This window comes from Mustelus asterias, chromosome 4 (genome assembly GCF_964213995.1).
Source record: "Mustelus asterias chromosome 4, sMusAst1.hap1.1, whole genome shotgun sequence".
NCBI classification, from domain to species: Eukaryota; Metazoa; Chordata; class Chondrichthyes; order Carcharhiniformes; family Triakidae; genus Mustelus; species Mustelus asterias.
In genome coordinates this window covers 87,398,635-87,415,028 of record NC_135804.1, presented here as the reverse complement: position 1 = coordinate 87,415,028, position 16,394 = coordinate 87,398,635, and the positions used below count along the sequence as shown (strand labels likewise).

Below are 16,394 nucleotides of genomic sequence, written 5' to 3'. Positions count from 1 at the left end.
TGAATTAGACATTAAACAGAGGTCTCATCTGCCTGTTTTCCCTAACAACTTTTAACACCACTCAAGAGAAGAGCCGAGAGTCTCCTCAGTGTCAAGCCAACATTGTCAATTATTAACTACCTGAACAAAACTGATTAACAATCTATTTTATTGGTGTTTGATGAATGTTACTGATATAAATTAACCATGTGGGTGCTGACATAATAATAGTCACTCAATTTAAGTAATACACTGCACCTAGTAACTGAATCCTTTCTATGATGTGATGAGGTGAAATTTAAGTGCAAGGATTCCTCTCTTTCTATTCCCTTAAAAGTACCATGTGGCATAATAGTGCAGTGACATATATATTACGTAAATTTCCTTTCCTAATGGAAAAAATGAAAAATCAAAGATAAAAAGAAAGCACTGAAAAACAATAATGTTACAGAAAGAAAAGAAGTTTCTGTGTGCAATCATATTCAGCAATGTCGAAATTTAAGTTAAGGATCTGTTTTTTTTGTTCCAACAAAATTGATATGAGAAAAAAAACACAAGACAAATAATGCGGAAGAGCTTGGGAGGTATATCTAGTCTACAATGAAAGCATCCAAATTTTGCTGCCGTGTATTTAATAGTAGTAGCTCAAATTGCTGCTGTTTGGTTTCTGACAGTAAATGGGCTCCCTCTGGCAGTAGCTGACGTAGCTGCTTTCCGCTGCTTTACACTATAAAGGATCTGGAGGCTGAAAACAGTCCAGCACCACCTAAACTCAGCTCAGATTTCATTGCACTGTGCAGTCAGATAGGAAACAACCGGGCAACTTTTAACAATGTTCCTATCCCTCAGTGGAATTGGCTTTGTGGTGGAGTTGTGATGAAGCATTTGGGAGTTTTAAGAGCTGTGGGAAATTGAAAGTTTCATAAAGTGAGAGAAACTCAAGACCTGAGACAGAAAAAGACACAGCACCTGCCTCCTGGGATTTTTTTTAGTGCATAATCTGCATTGTACTGAAATTTCTGCAGGAATCTTATTGGAATTACACATAGAACAGATCCAGGATAGGAATATCCATTTCAGCTGGAATGAAAATGTTCCCTGGATTTTTCACAGCAACAGTTTTTTGTATTCAATGGAGATTCATTTTGATGCACGGTAAGAAAATACAGAAAAATTAAAGTGCTGATTATTGATCATATATTAGTGTGGAATCCATTGTACTTATTTTCACTGCAGAATAGCATGTTTGTAATGATATGTAAACACTTAGCAGCCTCTAGCCTGAAATGATGAATTTCTCAGACATATTCACATTGGTGTACTTTCAGTGGTGAGGACATTTGTGATACAGTGCACAATTAAAGTCATAATACACATATTTGCTTAACACAAATATTGCTTTGATTTAAAGTTCCTGTGTGCTATCTGCCTTCGCTAACTTTCAGCCAGCTAAGCTATTTGTCCAAAAAGTTGGTTTCTGTTAACCCTTAACCCACTAAACAAGCACTAATGTGGTTGACAAAGCAAAAGTTGGGATTGGCATGCTCATGATTTTTCAGTGAGATTTTGACGACTTGCCTCCCCATTCCTTCAGGCATCTCAAACTTGTAACTTGGTAAACAAATCTTCTGAGACTAGGAAGAATAATGAAACAGGGTCCATGACATGAAGTAAGCAAATCCACTCAACCTATTAAAGAGCTTGATTATGTACATCTAGTGCTGTACTGAAGGAGCAAAAGGGTAATACAAGTCATAACAGTAAGTCACACAAGAACAACCTCCTTCTCTGTATTGATTTTCAATTAAGTAACAACAATAGGAGGTAAAGCTATTCTTTCAAAACCATCAAGTATGCTCTGTTACTGTCAAAATCAATTGTGTACAAGGAGCACTGATTGTACTTGAAAGAGTGATTCAAACCCCTAGCCTATATACACGATTCAGATTGTTAGCCTATCTGCAAATCCAGGAGACACAAATTGGGTTGTAAATAATAGGGGAATCTGATTATAGGCAATGTGTCAGAACAGGCTACAAAGTTATTCAAGGATAGGTATAATTAGTGTAAGGAATGCATCATTAATTAGGTAACTATATTAAGAGATACAAAGGAAATCTGAAATAAAAGCACAGTAAATCAATTGAGATTATTATTTAGTTAAAAAAAATATTTTTTGAGACTCCATCAATTGGAGAAAGTGTCTATCCTAACAGAGCATCCGTGCATATCCATTTTTTTCTGGCTTTATTACCTATATTATTATCTTTATTATATATTACCTAGAGTTAGCACAAAGATGTGCAGGTTAGGTGGATTGGCCATGCTAAATTGTCCCTTAGACCATAAGACCATAAGACATAGGAGCGGAAGTAAGGCCATTCGGCCCATCGAGTCCACTCCACCATTCAATCATGGTTGATTTCTTAGTGGCGGAAGATGTGTAGGTTAGGGGGATTAATGGAGTAAATACTTGGGGTTATGGGGATAGAGCACGAGACTCTGTCGGAGAGTTAATATAGACTCAATGGGCCGAATGGCCTCTTGCAGCACTGTAGGGGTTCTATGATTCTATATTATGTTATCTTTATTATTTATAATAGTGCTTGCATTTATATAATATCATGTTGAAACAATGGAGTTCTGGAGTTCAGTGATTATTGTTATGTAGTTAATCCAAGTCATTCTGCATCTACAACATGCCCAAATAACATCACACCAATATTTCATATGATTTTCCTACGATTTGTTGAGGGCGAGATATCAGATAAACTCTGGGGAAACTCCCTGCTTTCTTTAAATAATGCAATGGGACCTTTAACATCTCACTGAATCACTTACATAGGCAGGTATGTCCTTAGTTAGCCACCTCATCCAAAACATTGCTGCTACAAGATTTGTTTAGAAGTGCTTTAAATTGCATTTTCATCTTAAATTTAAATCCATAAAAACCTATGAACTATTTGAATTTGAGTCAGTGTTAAATCAAGCAGTTGATTAATTATTGAGGAAAGCGTATTGTAAATATATCCATGTCATCATGCAACAATGGCATTGCTGAAAATACTGATATTTAATCAGCTAAGTTCCCTTGTAAGGTTCTTTCACATTGTGGTGATATTTTCTCTTAATGTCTCCAGCAGTTGTGAAATAACTTTTCCGATTAGAATCTTCCGTTGCTTTGTGACCTCCACACTGACCAGGTACCACTCTAAAGAGTAAGAGCAATTTTGTACTTCCAACAGGGAGCCATGTGGGAAGTGAGGATGGGTCTGAGAATTGGAGCTGCATTATTAGAACCCTAAGTGTGGTTTGTGACTCCTTCAATCATAGCTCCCATGTTGGAGCATGAAATGCTAAACTTACTCCAAATTAATTTTGAGAGATTTCATGTTATTCCCCCTTGAGTGATAAAAAGTAAACTTATCAAAGTCTTCTCCTGAAATAGTTGAACTTACCTTTAATTGCCTGATAACATTGTGGAAAATTCCTTTGATTTGATTTGTTATTGTCACATGTATTATGTACAGTGAAAAGTATTGTTTCTTGCGCTATACAGGCAAAGCATACCGTTCATAGAGAAGGAAATAAGAGGGTGCAGAATGTAGTGTTACAGTCATAGCTAGGGTTTAGAGACAGATGAATTTAATATAAGGTAGGTCCAATCAAAAGTCTGATGGCAGCAGGGAAGAAGCTGTTCTTGAGTCAATTGGTATGTGATCTTAGACTTTTGTATTTTTTTCCCGATGGAAGAAGGTGGAAGAGAGTATGTCCAGGGTGTGTGGGAGTCCTTGATTATGCTAGCAGCTTTTCCAAGGCAGCGAGAAGTGTAGGTGGAGTCAATGGATGGGAGGCTGGTTTGTGTGATGAACTGGACTGAAAATATCGCCACAATGTGAAAGAACCTTACAAGGAAATTGTGCTGATTAAATATCAGTTCAAAATCCTTTGCCGTTTCTTGCAGTCTTGGTCAAAGTAGGAGCCATTTCAGGCTGTGATACAACCAGAAAGGATGCTTTCTATGGTGCATCTGTAAAAATTGTTGAGAGTCATCACAAATATGCTGAATTTCCTTAGCCTCCTGAGAAAGTGAGGTTTTTGTGAGCTTTCTTAACTATGGTGTCAGCATGAGGGGACCAGGACAGGTTTTTGGTGATCTGGACATCTAGAAATCTGAAGCTTTCGACCATTTCCACTTCATCCCCATTGAAAGGTATCCCCATTGTTTGCAGTAAATAACACTTGAGAGGAAATATTTTCAGCTTTTTAATTACCTCAATGGCTTCAACTACATTTGGCTTTGAGGCAAAGAAAGAACTGAAAGAAAGAAAATCATTGAACAAATTGATAATTTCCTCTCAGTATATAGTCCCGTTCTGTCCAATTGTTATTTAAACACTGTGAACTAAAAGCACTCTTGCTTATACCCAGGCAATGCACATACATACATTAACACCAGGTGTGGAACAGGTTCTACCCTCAGCCCTGAGCTCATATATACATGACTACACTACATTCTGCACCCTTCCCTTTCCTTCTCTATGAATGGTGGCACTTCTTATTCAGGCCATAATCTGAATAACAAGTGTAGAGGGCAATCAGTGGGACACACCTCCACCATGTTGCGTTAACTCAATGATATTACAATTATGCAACTACTCTGTGAGGCTTTTCCTTGTCTGCTTGGTGCTCTGTATCTACAAAGCTGAAAGAACAAATCCTTTTATAAGAGCTTCCATCTCACTGAGGATGCTTTAGGCTAGTCCACATTCTACAACCTGCCCTGAAAACTTTTCACATTTTCAAGACAGCTGTAACAGATTGTACCACAGCATTCTAAAACATGGACATTCTAAATAAAACAACTAATAACAAATTTAATACAAATCAGTTTTCCCTATCTCGGAATGTTAACGGAGCCTTTAAAAAAAAATTCCAAGATCCAGACCCAGATACAAATCTTCACTAAAAACTAAGCAATTCTTCCTTGGAACATACCCTATCCGTGTAGCAAGTTTTGTTGTAATCTGTCCATTAGATTGTCAGATAAGTTGTTTACAGACTAACAGGAACACAAACAATGGTGGAAATTCTCTAGCCGTTCACACCGGTCCCATTGGGTTTCACAGAGGCGTGAGATGACATCAATGGGAAATCTTACTGACAGCGGCGGGACCAGAGAATCCCATTGCTAGCGAACACCCACGCCACCTCCCACCACCATGAAACATGTGGCTGGGAGGCCGAAGAAATCCCCCCATTATCTCCGCTCATTTTCAATGGCAGAGATGATAATTTTATAGCATTGTATATATTTGATAATTAAAATCATAATCATCTTATAAAATCATAATTTTACAACAGAGGAGGACTGGGAGTTAACCAGACCAATGACAGGAGAGGTGAAATTACAAAGCAAAATCCATCCATAAATGGTAGCAACGAAAACTGTGAGATGTGTTATGAAGGGATAAACAACCTAAAGGTGCATGCGTGTTTTAACCTGCTTCCAGTCCTCTTCTAATATACAAAACATGCAGAGTGTTCATTGGTGCTGACATTGGTGAGATATTTGTGGTATGTGTGTGTGCCCTTCTGAGGTTACATAGAGAGAGTAGCCTTTGAAAGTAAAAATTTACCAGTCCCCTCGCCTATTCACTTACAACATAGATTCCACTCGCCCTTTCCCATTTGCTGTGTGGTCAACTACAAAGGTTAAAACTCAGGCTGCCCACTTTTCCAGTCTTCAACTTTAGGAACTCTGTAAATAGTTTTAAAAGTGGTCATAAAATGTGAAACTACTTTTTAAATGGCATTGCTCGTGGTAAGGGAATGTATCAGACTACTTCCAGCATCTGGGACAAGAGGAGCGAGCCAAATAAATGAACTGTGTTGATAGTTCTCAGCAACATTGTTAGAGTTTAACCACAGAGGGAGTTCCTAAGTTTGTGCTCACAGTATCTGATACTCCTTAGGTCAAAAGGGGACAACATTTTCTGTTGATGGGATTAGGTTTTCAAATAATCCCGACAGACTGATGTCCAAGATCATAAAAAACTATTTCAGAACTGCACTAGTTTAAAATAAAAATCCAAAATAAACACTCTCTGCATGACCCCACCATAATGCTGTGACAATGAATTCCAATAACCTAGTTTGAAAAGTGTAACTAAAACAAGCTGAAAGTTAAAAGTTAACAGAGGTATTGTTCCAGTTTCTGTAAAGATTTGTACCTTAACCCAGACTACTTTGTTTGAAGTCTTCAGAACACCCTTTCTGCAGTACATGCCAGTCAGTTGACACTGTGTAAATGGAAATGTACATTTGAAGGGATCAGACATTGGGTGAGATTATCCCAGGAATTGGTAGAGGCCAAGGGCAAGTGGGAAAAATGGTGTTGAGCCCTTTGATAGCAGTGGTGGCTTTTCATGCCATATAGTTATCTGAATGGGGCTTTGCAAATCCTCGGCCTTCAGACAGGAAAGCAATGCTCACAGATGCCATACAAAGGTAATGAAATGTCCTCACTAGATGTCCTCATCAGCTTCCATCAATCTAGCAGCAATGAGCACATCCTGAGCTCATCCGCCTTGTCTGGACATTGCCATTGTCTCATGGCCGACATCCTGTCCCTCAAGGACTTCCTCAGTCTCGTCCCCTTTGACATCCTCCTCATCAGAGGGAACTTGCCACTCCTCCATCTCCTCTTCAGGCAGTTCCTCCCCCATTGCAGCGTCAGGTTGTACAGGGTACAGCAAGCAGCCATGATGCTTGACACCCTCTGCAAATTGTGTTACTGGGGTCCACCAGAATGGTCCAGTCACCAGAACCTCAGCTTCAGCATTGCTATGGTCTGCTCCACCATTTTCTGAGTTGCAGCATGAGCTTCATTGTATCTTGTCTCTGATGCACTCTGTGGCCTCCGAGTCTGGTCACCCCTGAGTCAGAGCCAGTATCCTAGGTCAAAGGGTGACCAGCTTTTGGTCACCTCCTAGTCAGAGCCTGGTCACCCCTGAGTCAGAGCCGGTACCGCCGGGTCAAAGGCTGGTCACCCCAGTCAGAGCTGGTACTGCTGAGTCAAGCCTGCTGACCTCCAGGTCAGAGCCGCTGCCCCCGGGTCAACCCTCTTAATATGTGGAGCCGCTTTGCAAGTATTATGCTCACCTCTGAGCTACCCTCAATGGGGGCCCCCCATTAGAATCATAGAATTATAGAAACCCTACAGTGCAGAAAGAGGCCATTTGGCCCATCAAGTCTGCACCGACCACAATCCCACCCAGGCCCTACCCCCATATCCCAACATATTTACCCACTAATCCCTCTAACCTACGCATCTCAGGACACTAAGGGGCAAGTTTAGCATGGCCAATCAACCTAACCCGCACATCTTTGGACTGTGGGAGGAAACCGGAGCACCCAGGGGAAAACCCACACAGACATGAGGAGAATGTGCAAACTCCACACAGACAGTGACCCAAGCCGGGAATCGAACCCAGGTCTCTGGCGCTGTGAAGCAGCAGTGCTAACCACTGTGCTATCATGCCGCCCATTATGATTTGGCCATTCTAACACTTCGCCACTGTGGATGGATTTTTTGATGGGAGAATATCAATCCAGTAATGAGACGCGAATGCATTATAATAATGTTCCCAATGCCACCGAGGAGGGAGGAGAACGATCACAGCAACTAGCATGATCAAGCTAAGACTTCTGTAATATTTGCTTAGTAAAACCAAGCGGATAAAGGGAACATTTATCTGCCATTGAGTGTTGCCATCAAGAAGCATCTACCGTAGTTTTGCATTTTGTACAGTTTGATGACACAATGGTCGAGGAATATTAAATTTGTACTTTGATTTTGTTAGCAAGACTGTGCATTTACAGTGGGCAATGTATGTTTAATTTATTTTCCTGAGCAGCTTAGAGAAATCTGTAACCAGGGGACATAGATTTAAAATAATTGGTGGAATGATTAGGGGAAGGTAATGACAAATGGTTTCATTCAGTGGATGCTTGGTTTGGGGGTGGGGGGGTATCAGTAGAATCTCAACATCATTGCTTGAAAGGGTGGTAGAGATACAAACCCTCATCCTAATTATAAAACACTATGGGCGGGATTTTACAGCCTCGCTCGTCCCGAAATGTAAAATCTTGCCCGAGGTCAAAAGGCCTTCCCATGCTCCGTCCCTCACCGGCTCTGATTCCCGTGGCGAGCAGGCCGGTAAAATTCCGGCCTTTGAATGTACTTAGAGTGCTGTAACCAACAAGGTTATGGACCCAAAGTTGGAAAGTGAAATTAAGCTAAATAACCTCCTTCTGTGCCATAATTCAATGTTTGAGGCCTATGGAATTTATTCTTGGTATTTGGAGTTCAATTCAAGAAGGAGTGATTGTTAGTGTGGTACTTACAGAATACTGAGAGGCCTAGATAGAGTGGATGTGGAGAGGATGTTTCCACTAGGGGGAGAGACTAGAACTCGAGGGCACAACCTCAGAGTAAAGGGACGCTCCTTTAAAACTGAGATGAGGAGGAATTTCTTCAGCCAGAGAGTGGTGAATCTGTGGAATCATTGCCACAGAGGGCTGTGAAGGCCAGGTCATTGAGTGTCTTTAAGATAGAGATAGATAGGTTTTTGATCAATAAGGGGATCAAGGGTTATGGGGAGAAGGCAGGAGAATGGGGATGAGAATCATATCAGCCATGATTGAATGGCAGAACAGACTCGATGGGCCAAATGGCCTAATTCTGCTCCTATATCTTATGGTCTTATGGGATGGCAAGGGATGGGGATAGTAGGGATGAGTACTGGTGGGGAGAATGGAAAGTTAGAAACATCGACAATGGTGATGTTCTTGGACAGAGGCAAAGGCCGAGCATGACTTATTCCAATTGGCGTGTGGTACGCGGCATTTTAATTACACATTCAGGGCGGAGGGCAGCAATCCCAGTGAATATTTTACATGGAGCTACAAGAGAAATTAACAATAAAAAAGGATGAGCTTATGTTGAATGTATTGGATTTTTAATCAGGATTTTCATTCTCTAATCTCAGTCTACATCAGGGTGGCACAGTGCAACAGTGGTTAGCACTGCTGTCTCACAGCGCCAGGGACCCAGATTCGATTCCCAGCTTGGGTCTTTGCCTGTGCAGAGTCTGTATATTCTCCTCGTGTCTGCGTGGGTCTCCTGTTATATTTCATCAATTAAAATATAAAGGCTAGCGATTAAATGAAGAATGTTTTTTAAATTCATTCATGGAATATGGACACCACGAGCAGAACAAATATTTATTTTTTCCAGTTAGAATTAAGGTGGTAGTGAGCTGCTTTCTTGAACTGCTGCAGCCCTTGTGGTGAAGGAACAAAGCACGTGGTGCTGTTAAGAGAGAGGGTGCCAGGATTTTACCCAGTGATGATGAAGGAACATCTATATACCTCCAAGTGAGGAAGGTGTGTGGCTTGCGGGTTCACATGAGCCTGCTGTTCTTCTAAAATGTAGAGGCCACAGGTTTGGGAAATGCTGCCGAAGAAGTCTTGGTGAGTTACCTCAATACACCATGTAGGTGGTACATATTACACCATGGTGGTGGAGCAAGTGAAGAATGAAGGGTGGCAATCAATGGGTTCCTTAGTCTTGGATGGTGTTGAGCTTCTTGAGTGTTGGTGGAGCTGCATTCGTCCAACACGTCCCTAGCTTGTGCCTTGCAGATGGTGGAAAGGTTTTGGAGAGTCAGAAGGTGAAAAACTCACGACAAAATACCCAGCCTTTGCCCTACTCTTGTAACCAAAATATTAAGGTGGCTGTTTTAGATGAGTCTCCAATGGTGTCCCCCAGAATGTTGATGTTAGTGATGGGAATGTTATTGAATAGCTGGTGGCGAGGCTCTCTTGTTGGAGATGTTCATTGTCAGGCAGTTGTGTGGCACAAATGCTACTTTCTACTTATCAGTCCAAGTCTGAATGTTGGCCAGGGCCGGAACTGTTTCATTACCTTCATAATCTTCATCAAGCACTGCCATCTTCCTTCCTGTTAGGTATAATTCCAACCACTGGTGATTTTTCCCCCTGAATCCCATTGACTTGAATTTTACCAGAGCACCTTGGTGCCACACTTATTCAAATGCTGCCTTGATCTGGGCAGTCCCTCTCACCTCACACTGGAGTTCAGTATTTTTGTCCACATTTCCACCAATGTTGTAATGTGGTCTGAAGCCAAATAGCCATTGAGAAACCCAAACTGGCCAGTGATGAGCAAGTTATTGGTAAGTAAGTAAGTACAGTAAAGCACTGTTGATGATATCTTCCATTAGTTTGCTGATGATTCGGAGTAGGCTAATGAAAGTAACTGGCCAGATTGGATTTGTCCTGCTTTCTATGGACACAGCACATGGGCAATTTTCCAGATAGTTGGGTTGTTGGGTAAACTTTAAAACTTTCAACCTTTAGTGTTGCAACTACACTGGAATCACTGGCTGGAGGCACAGGTAGCTAATAAATGAAAAAGAAAAGAAACGTTCTATTTTTGACTTTCGAGTTAAAGTTTTGGAATAAAGTCCTTTATAATACCTTGTGATGCAGCGCTGTTATTTCAAATCAAAGTGAGACCTGTTGCTGTGGCATGAAATGAATGCGGAGACAGGAAATAGTCTATGGTCCGTCTGCATCAGAGATAAGGGAATTCCGCAAATTATTCCTGCTGCACTCAAGCTGTGACAAAGGATTTCCTCCCTAAGTGTTCAATAGATTAGTGGGTCAGAGCTCAGCATTTTATAAGATTTGTAATAGGTTTGTCTCCAATTTACTTAACCTTTAATTTAGTGTTTCATTAAATAAGTCAAAGTTCTCGCTGAAATTCAATAGGCCATGAAAAGTATTCTTGCCCAAAGTGATGCTGTGACAAATGTTTTATTTTGCTTCAATTTATGTCAAAACTGAAATAAATAATAATGAGTGCTACTCAGTGATAACAATGCACTACATCAAAGAACTTAACTCAAACTGAGATAAACTATAATATCCTTGTCACCTCCCTGTTTTGAACCTGTGAATCCAATTTCGAGATGACTGATAATTTCTCTGAAGTGTAAAGTATACGCTCAAAGAGGTTGAAATCAAGCTGTGTGACATTAGTAACAATCTTAATGCATTTGTATGAAATGCCCTTATCCTGCTGTGTTAACAAAGGCTCGAACACATTTATTTTCAATGCAAGTACTTTCTAGGCTCAATTAACCATACACTCACACATCTTATTCAGAAAGTAGAGTTCAAGTTCCACACACCCCAGGGCTTGAGCACATAATCCAGACTGATCCTTCAGTACATTTCCATCGGTGCCAGATTTTGAATAGAGACTTTAAACCAAAGTCTCTTTGGGTAGACAAATATACAAAAATAAAACTCTTGCACCTTTATTTGAACCAGGCAGAGGTCTCCCAGTTTCTGAGCCAAGATCCAACTAACAGCACGTAAAACAAATTCACTAATTGGTCATTACATTCGCTGTTAATGCATCCATTGTTCAGTTAGGTGGGCTGCCCTCAAGTTGTTAATTCCTATCGATTCATTCATAGCCAAAGAATCACCTGCAATGGTTTCTCTTCCCGTCCACACACCATTACCTTTGGCATCCCTCCAAGGGTGTATCATAGAATCACTACAGTGCAAGAGGAGGCCATTTGGCCCATTGAGACTGCACCGACAACAATCCCACCTAGGCCCTATCCCCGTAACCCCATGCATTTACCCTGCTAGTCCCACTGATACAAAAGGGCACTTTAGCATGGCCAGTCAACCTAACCCACACATATTTGGACCTTGGAAGGAAACCGGAGCACCCTGAGGAAACCCACGCAGACACGGGAAGAATGTGCAAACTCCACACACTCAGTGACCCAAGGGTGGAATTGAACCCAGGTCCCTGGCGCTGTGAGGCAGCAGTGCTCATCATTGTGCCGCCATGTGTTTCCTTGGCCCTCTTTGCATCTACATGCTGTGATTTGGCGACATTTTCCAGTGACAAAATGTCAAGTTCTGCATCTACACCGATGACACCCAGCTCAACCTCATCACCACCTTTCTCAAATCTTTCAGTCTTTCTGATTTGTTAAAAAGCTTGTCCACTGTCCAGTCCTGGGTGAGTGGAAATTTGCACCAATTAAATGATAGAAAGATGGGAGCCATTGGGTAAAATTTACAGATGACCAGACGAACATATGAATTAGGAGTAGGAGTAGGCCACTCGGCCCATCGAGCCTGCTCTGCCATTCAATAAGATCATGGCTGATCAGCTTGTAATTTCAACCCCACATTCCTGCTGACCCCCGATAAACTTTCTCCCCCTTGTTAATCAAGAATCTATCTAATTCTGCCTTAAAAATATTCAAAGATTCTGCCTCCACTGCCTTTTGTGAGAGAGTTCCAGAAACTCACGACCCTCTGAGAAAAGAAATCTCCGAATCTCTATCGCAAATGAGCAACCCCTTATTTGTAACAAGTGACCCCCAGTTATAGATTCTCTGACAAGAGGAAACATCCTCTCCACATCCACCCTGTCAAGACTCCTCAGCATTTAGTGTTGATGACAGGGGTCCTGCCCACTGGTTGAAGAACTGGTGAGAATGCCTCGGTGTTTTTCTCCAGGGGGTCCATAGCTGTTAAAGTGCAATCAGGCATCTACCTGGACAGCTTCAGGCCTGCCACTCGATCAAGTCACTGATTGGGCAGGAATGCCACCTCTGAGAGCTGCTGGGCACTCAGAGGCCTGCAGATAATGGGTGGCACTGCTGCCTTACAACACCACAGACCCAAGTTCAATTCCTGGCTTGGGTCATTCTCTGTGTAGAGTTTGCACATTCGAAGCCGAATCTGGATGGGCAAATGCGGTGTAAAGGGAAAGATTTTGGTAAAGTTGGGCATGCAGCCTATTAAGTTAATTTAAATGCATGCAAGTGAATTTAAGTGGCCTTCGCACCCGTTTCGGGTGCAGTCTCAACCGTGGCCATTTCCGGGCCTTGGTAAAGGGGGAACTGAGGCAGGCGTGGATCACGCTACTCGCCTCACACATGACTTTACCAAATTTTCGTGCCTGAAAACAGGCGCAACTTGATGGTAAAATCAGGCCCATAGGGTCAGGGGATATACTTAACGCACTAAATTAGAGTTTGCACATTCTCCCTGTATCTGCGTGGGTTTCCTCCAGGCGCTTCAATTTCCTTCCACAGTCCAAAGATATGCAGGTTAGATTGATTGGCCATGTTAAATTATGGTGTGGAGCTGCCGGCGTTGGACTCGGGGGTAAACACAGTAAGAAGTCTCACAACACCAGGTTAAAGTCCAACAGGTTTATTTGGTAGCAAAAGCCACTAGCTTTCGGAGCGCTGCTCCTTCATCAGGAGAGTGAGATTTCAGTTCACAAACAGGGCATATAAAGACACAAACTCAATTTACAAAATAGTTGTTGGAATGCGAGTCTTTACAGGTAATCAAGTCTTAAAGGTACAGACAATGTGAGTGGAGAGAGTGTTAAGCACGGGTTAAAGAGATGTGTATTGTCTCCAGTCAGGACAGTTAGTGAGATTTTGCAAGCCCAGGCAAGTCGTGGGGGTTACAGATAGTGTGACATGAACCCAAGGTCCCAGTTGAGGCCGTCCTCATGTGTGCGGAACTTGGCAATCAGCCTCTGCTCAGCGAATCTGCGTTGTCGTGTGTCGTGAAGGCCGCCTTGGAGAATACTTACCCAAAGATCAGAGGCCAAATGCCCGTGACTGCTGAAGAGTTCCCCAACAGGAAGAGAACACTTTTGCCTAATGATTGTCGAGCAGTGTTCATTCATCCGTTGTCGTAACGTCTGCATGGTTTCCCCAATGTACCATGCCTCGGGACATCCTTTCCTGCAGCGTATCAGGTAGACAATGTTGGCCGAGTTGCAAGTGTATGCACTGTGTACCTGGTGGATAGTGTTCTCACGTGTGATGATAGCATCCGTGTCGATGATCCGGCACGTCTTGCAGAGGTTGCTGTGGCAGGGTTGTGTGGTGTCGTGGTCACTGTTCCCCTGAAGGCTGGGTAGTTTGCTGTGGACAATGGTCTGTTTGAGGTTGTGCGGTTGTTTGAAGGCAAGAAGTGGGGATGTGGGGATGGCCTTGGCGAGATGTTCGTCTTCATCAATGACATGTTGAAGGCTCCGGAGAAGATGTCGTAGCTTCTCCACTCCGGAGAAGTACTGTACTCGTCGTCCAGTACACAACCTCAAACAGTCTGCAGCAAACTACCCAGTCTTCAGGAGAACAGTGACCACAACACCACACAACCCTGCCACAGCAACCTCTGCAAGACGTGCCAGATCATCGACATGGATGCCATCATCTCACGTGAGAACACTATCCACCAGGTACATGGTACATACACTTGCAACTCGGCCAATGTTGTCTATCTGATACGCTGCAGGAAAGGATGTCCCAAGGCATGGTACATTGGGGAGACCATGCAGATGCTACGACAACGGACGAATGAACACCCCTCGACAATCACCTGGCAAGAGTGTTCTCTTCCTGTTGGGGAACACTTCAGCGGTCACGGGCATTCGGCCTCTGATCTTCGGGTAAGCGTTCTCCAAGGCTGCCTTCATGACACACAACAATGCAGAGTCGCTGAGCAGAGACTGATAGCCAAGTTCCGCACACATGAGAACAGCCTCAACCGGGATCTTGGATTCATGTCACACTATCTGTAACCCCCACGACTTGCCTGGGCTTGCAAAATCTCACTAACTGTCCTGGCTGGAGACAATACACATCTCTTTAACCTGTGCTTAACCCTCTCTCCACTCACATTGTCTGTACCATTAGGACTTGATTACCTGTAAAGACTCTCATTCCAACCATTATTTTGTAAATTGAGTTTGTGTCTTTATATGCCCTGTTTGTGAACTGAAATCCCACTCCACCTGACGAAGGAGCAGCACGCTCCGAAAGCTAGTGGCTTTTGCTACCAAATAAACCTGTTGGACTTTAACCTGGTGTTGTGAGACTTCTTACCATGTTAAATTAACCATAGTTTCGGGGGCATTAGCAGGGTAAATATGTGAGATAGGGTGGGATTGTTGTCGGTGCAGGCTTGTTGCGATTTTCCAGTATTTTCTGTTTTTGTTTCAGATTCCAGCATCTGCAGTATTTTGCTTTTAGCCTTAAAATATACTTAATTAACCAAGTGTTTGGTCACCTGTCCTAATATTTCCTTGTGTGGTTGGGTGTCAAAATTCATCTGGTAACGTTCTTGTAAAGAGCCTTAAGTGTTCCACATTTCAAAAGCACTATATAAATGCAAGTTGTTGTTTTTGTAAAAATCTTATTAGGTGCAAATTGGCTGCTGCCTGTGCTTACACGACAGTTACTAAATTCCAGGAGTAATTTTAAAAGCTGTGAAGTATTTTGGGACACCCTGAGGATTTGCTGTGGCATTTTATAAACTCTTTATCAAACTGTGGAAGCTCATTAACACATTTGTTCCGAACATTGCATTCCATTACTTCAACTAAATGGTCCATTTTGCTTTAAAATCTAAGTCATTATCACAGGATCACAGAATGGTTACAGGGCAGAAGGAGCCCATTGTGCCTGCACCAGCTCTCTTTAGGAGCAATTCACCTAGTGCCACTCTCCCATCTTCACCCCCTTGGCCTGCACAGTCTTCCTTTTCAGATAGCAATCCAATTCCACTCTGAATGTCTCGATTGAACCTGCTGCCACCACACCCTCAGGCAGTGTGTTGCAAATCCTAACCATTGCAGATCTTAACCACTCGCTGCATGAAAAGCTTTTTCCTCATGTCTTAATTTCTTCTTTTCCCGATGAATTTAAATCTAACGTTTCGAGTAATGACCAGGATTCAAATCCTACCATGGCAGATGGTGAAATTTTAATTCAATAAGAAAAATCTGGATGGGCATGAAACCATTGTCGTAAAAACCCATCTGATTCACTAGTGCCCTTTAGGGAAGTGAATCCAGAATGTTGAGCTCTTGAATTCCTGGTGGAATAGTTTCAGCAACAACATCTCTTGCAATAAAAGCAAATTACTGTGGATGCTTGGACAAAGGGTCATCGGGACTCGAAACATCAGTTCTTTTCTCTCTTTACAGATGCTGCCAGACCTGCTGAGATTTTCCAGCAATTTCTCTTTCGGTTTCAGACTCCAGCATCCGCAGTAATTTGCTTTCATCCAGACTTTAAATCTATGCCCTACTGTGCAGCGATATTTCATTAGTACTGCCACAATCCTTGGAAATGTAGTTATAGTCCCACTTTTATTTCCGCCCACAATCCAATTTTAGATTTGGCAAAAAAAATGTCTACCCCATAGAACTACAGTTGATAAACATGGAAGAAATTGGAACTTCGGTTATGTTTTGGCTA

The 16,394-nt window shown here is 42.3% G+C and overlaps 1 protein-coding gene across 2 annotated transcripts in view; it reads left to right on the top strand.

Moving 5' to 3' along the window:
• Window positions 1–754: 754 nt before the first annotated feature.
• kdrl (kinase insert domain receptor like) overlaps window positions 755–16,394 on the top strand; it is a 509,442-nt gene continuing 493,802 nt past the window's right edge. For both annotated transcript variants that reach the window (XR_013497644.1, XM_078211338.1), the window contains exon 1: window positions 755–1,134. Coding sequence is in view for 1 of the 2 variants with exons in the window: in XM_078211338.1 (XP_078067464.1) it covers window positions 1,065–1,134 (70 nt within the window). In the remaining variant the exon portion in view is untranslated. The remainder of the gene's footprint in view (window positions 1,135–16,394) is intronic.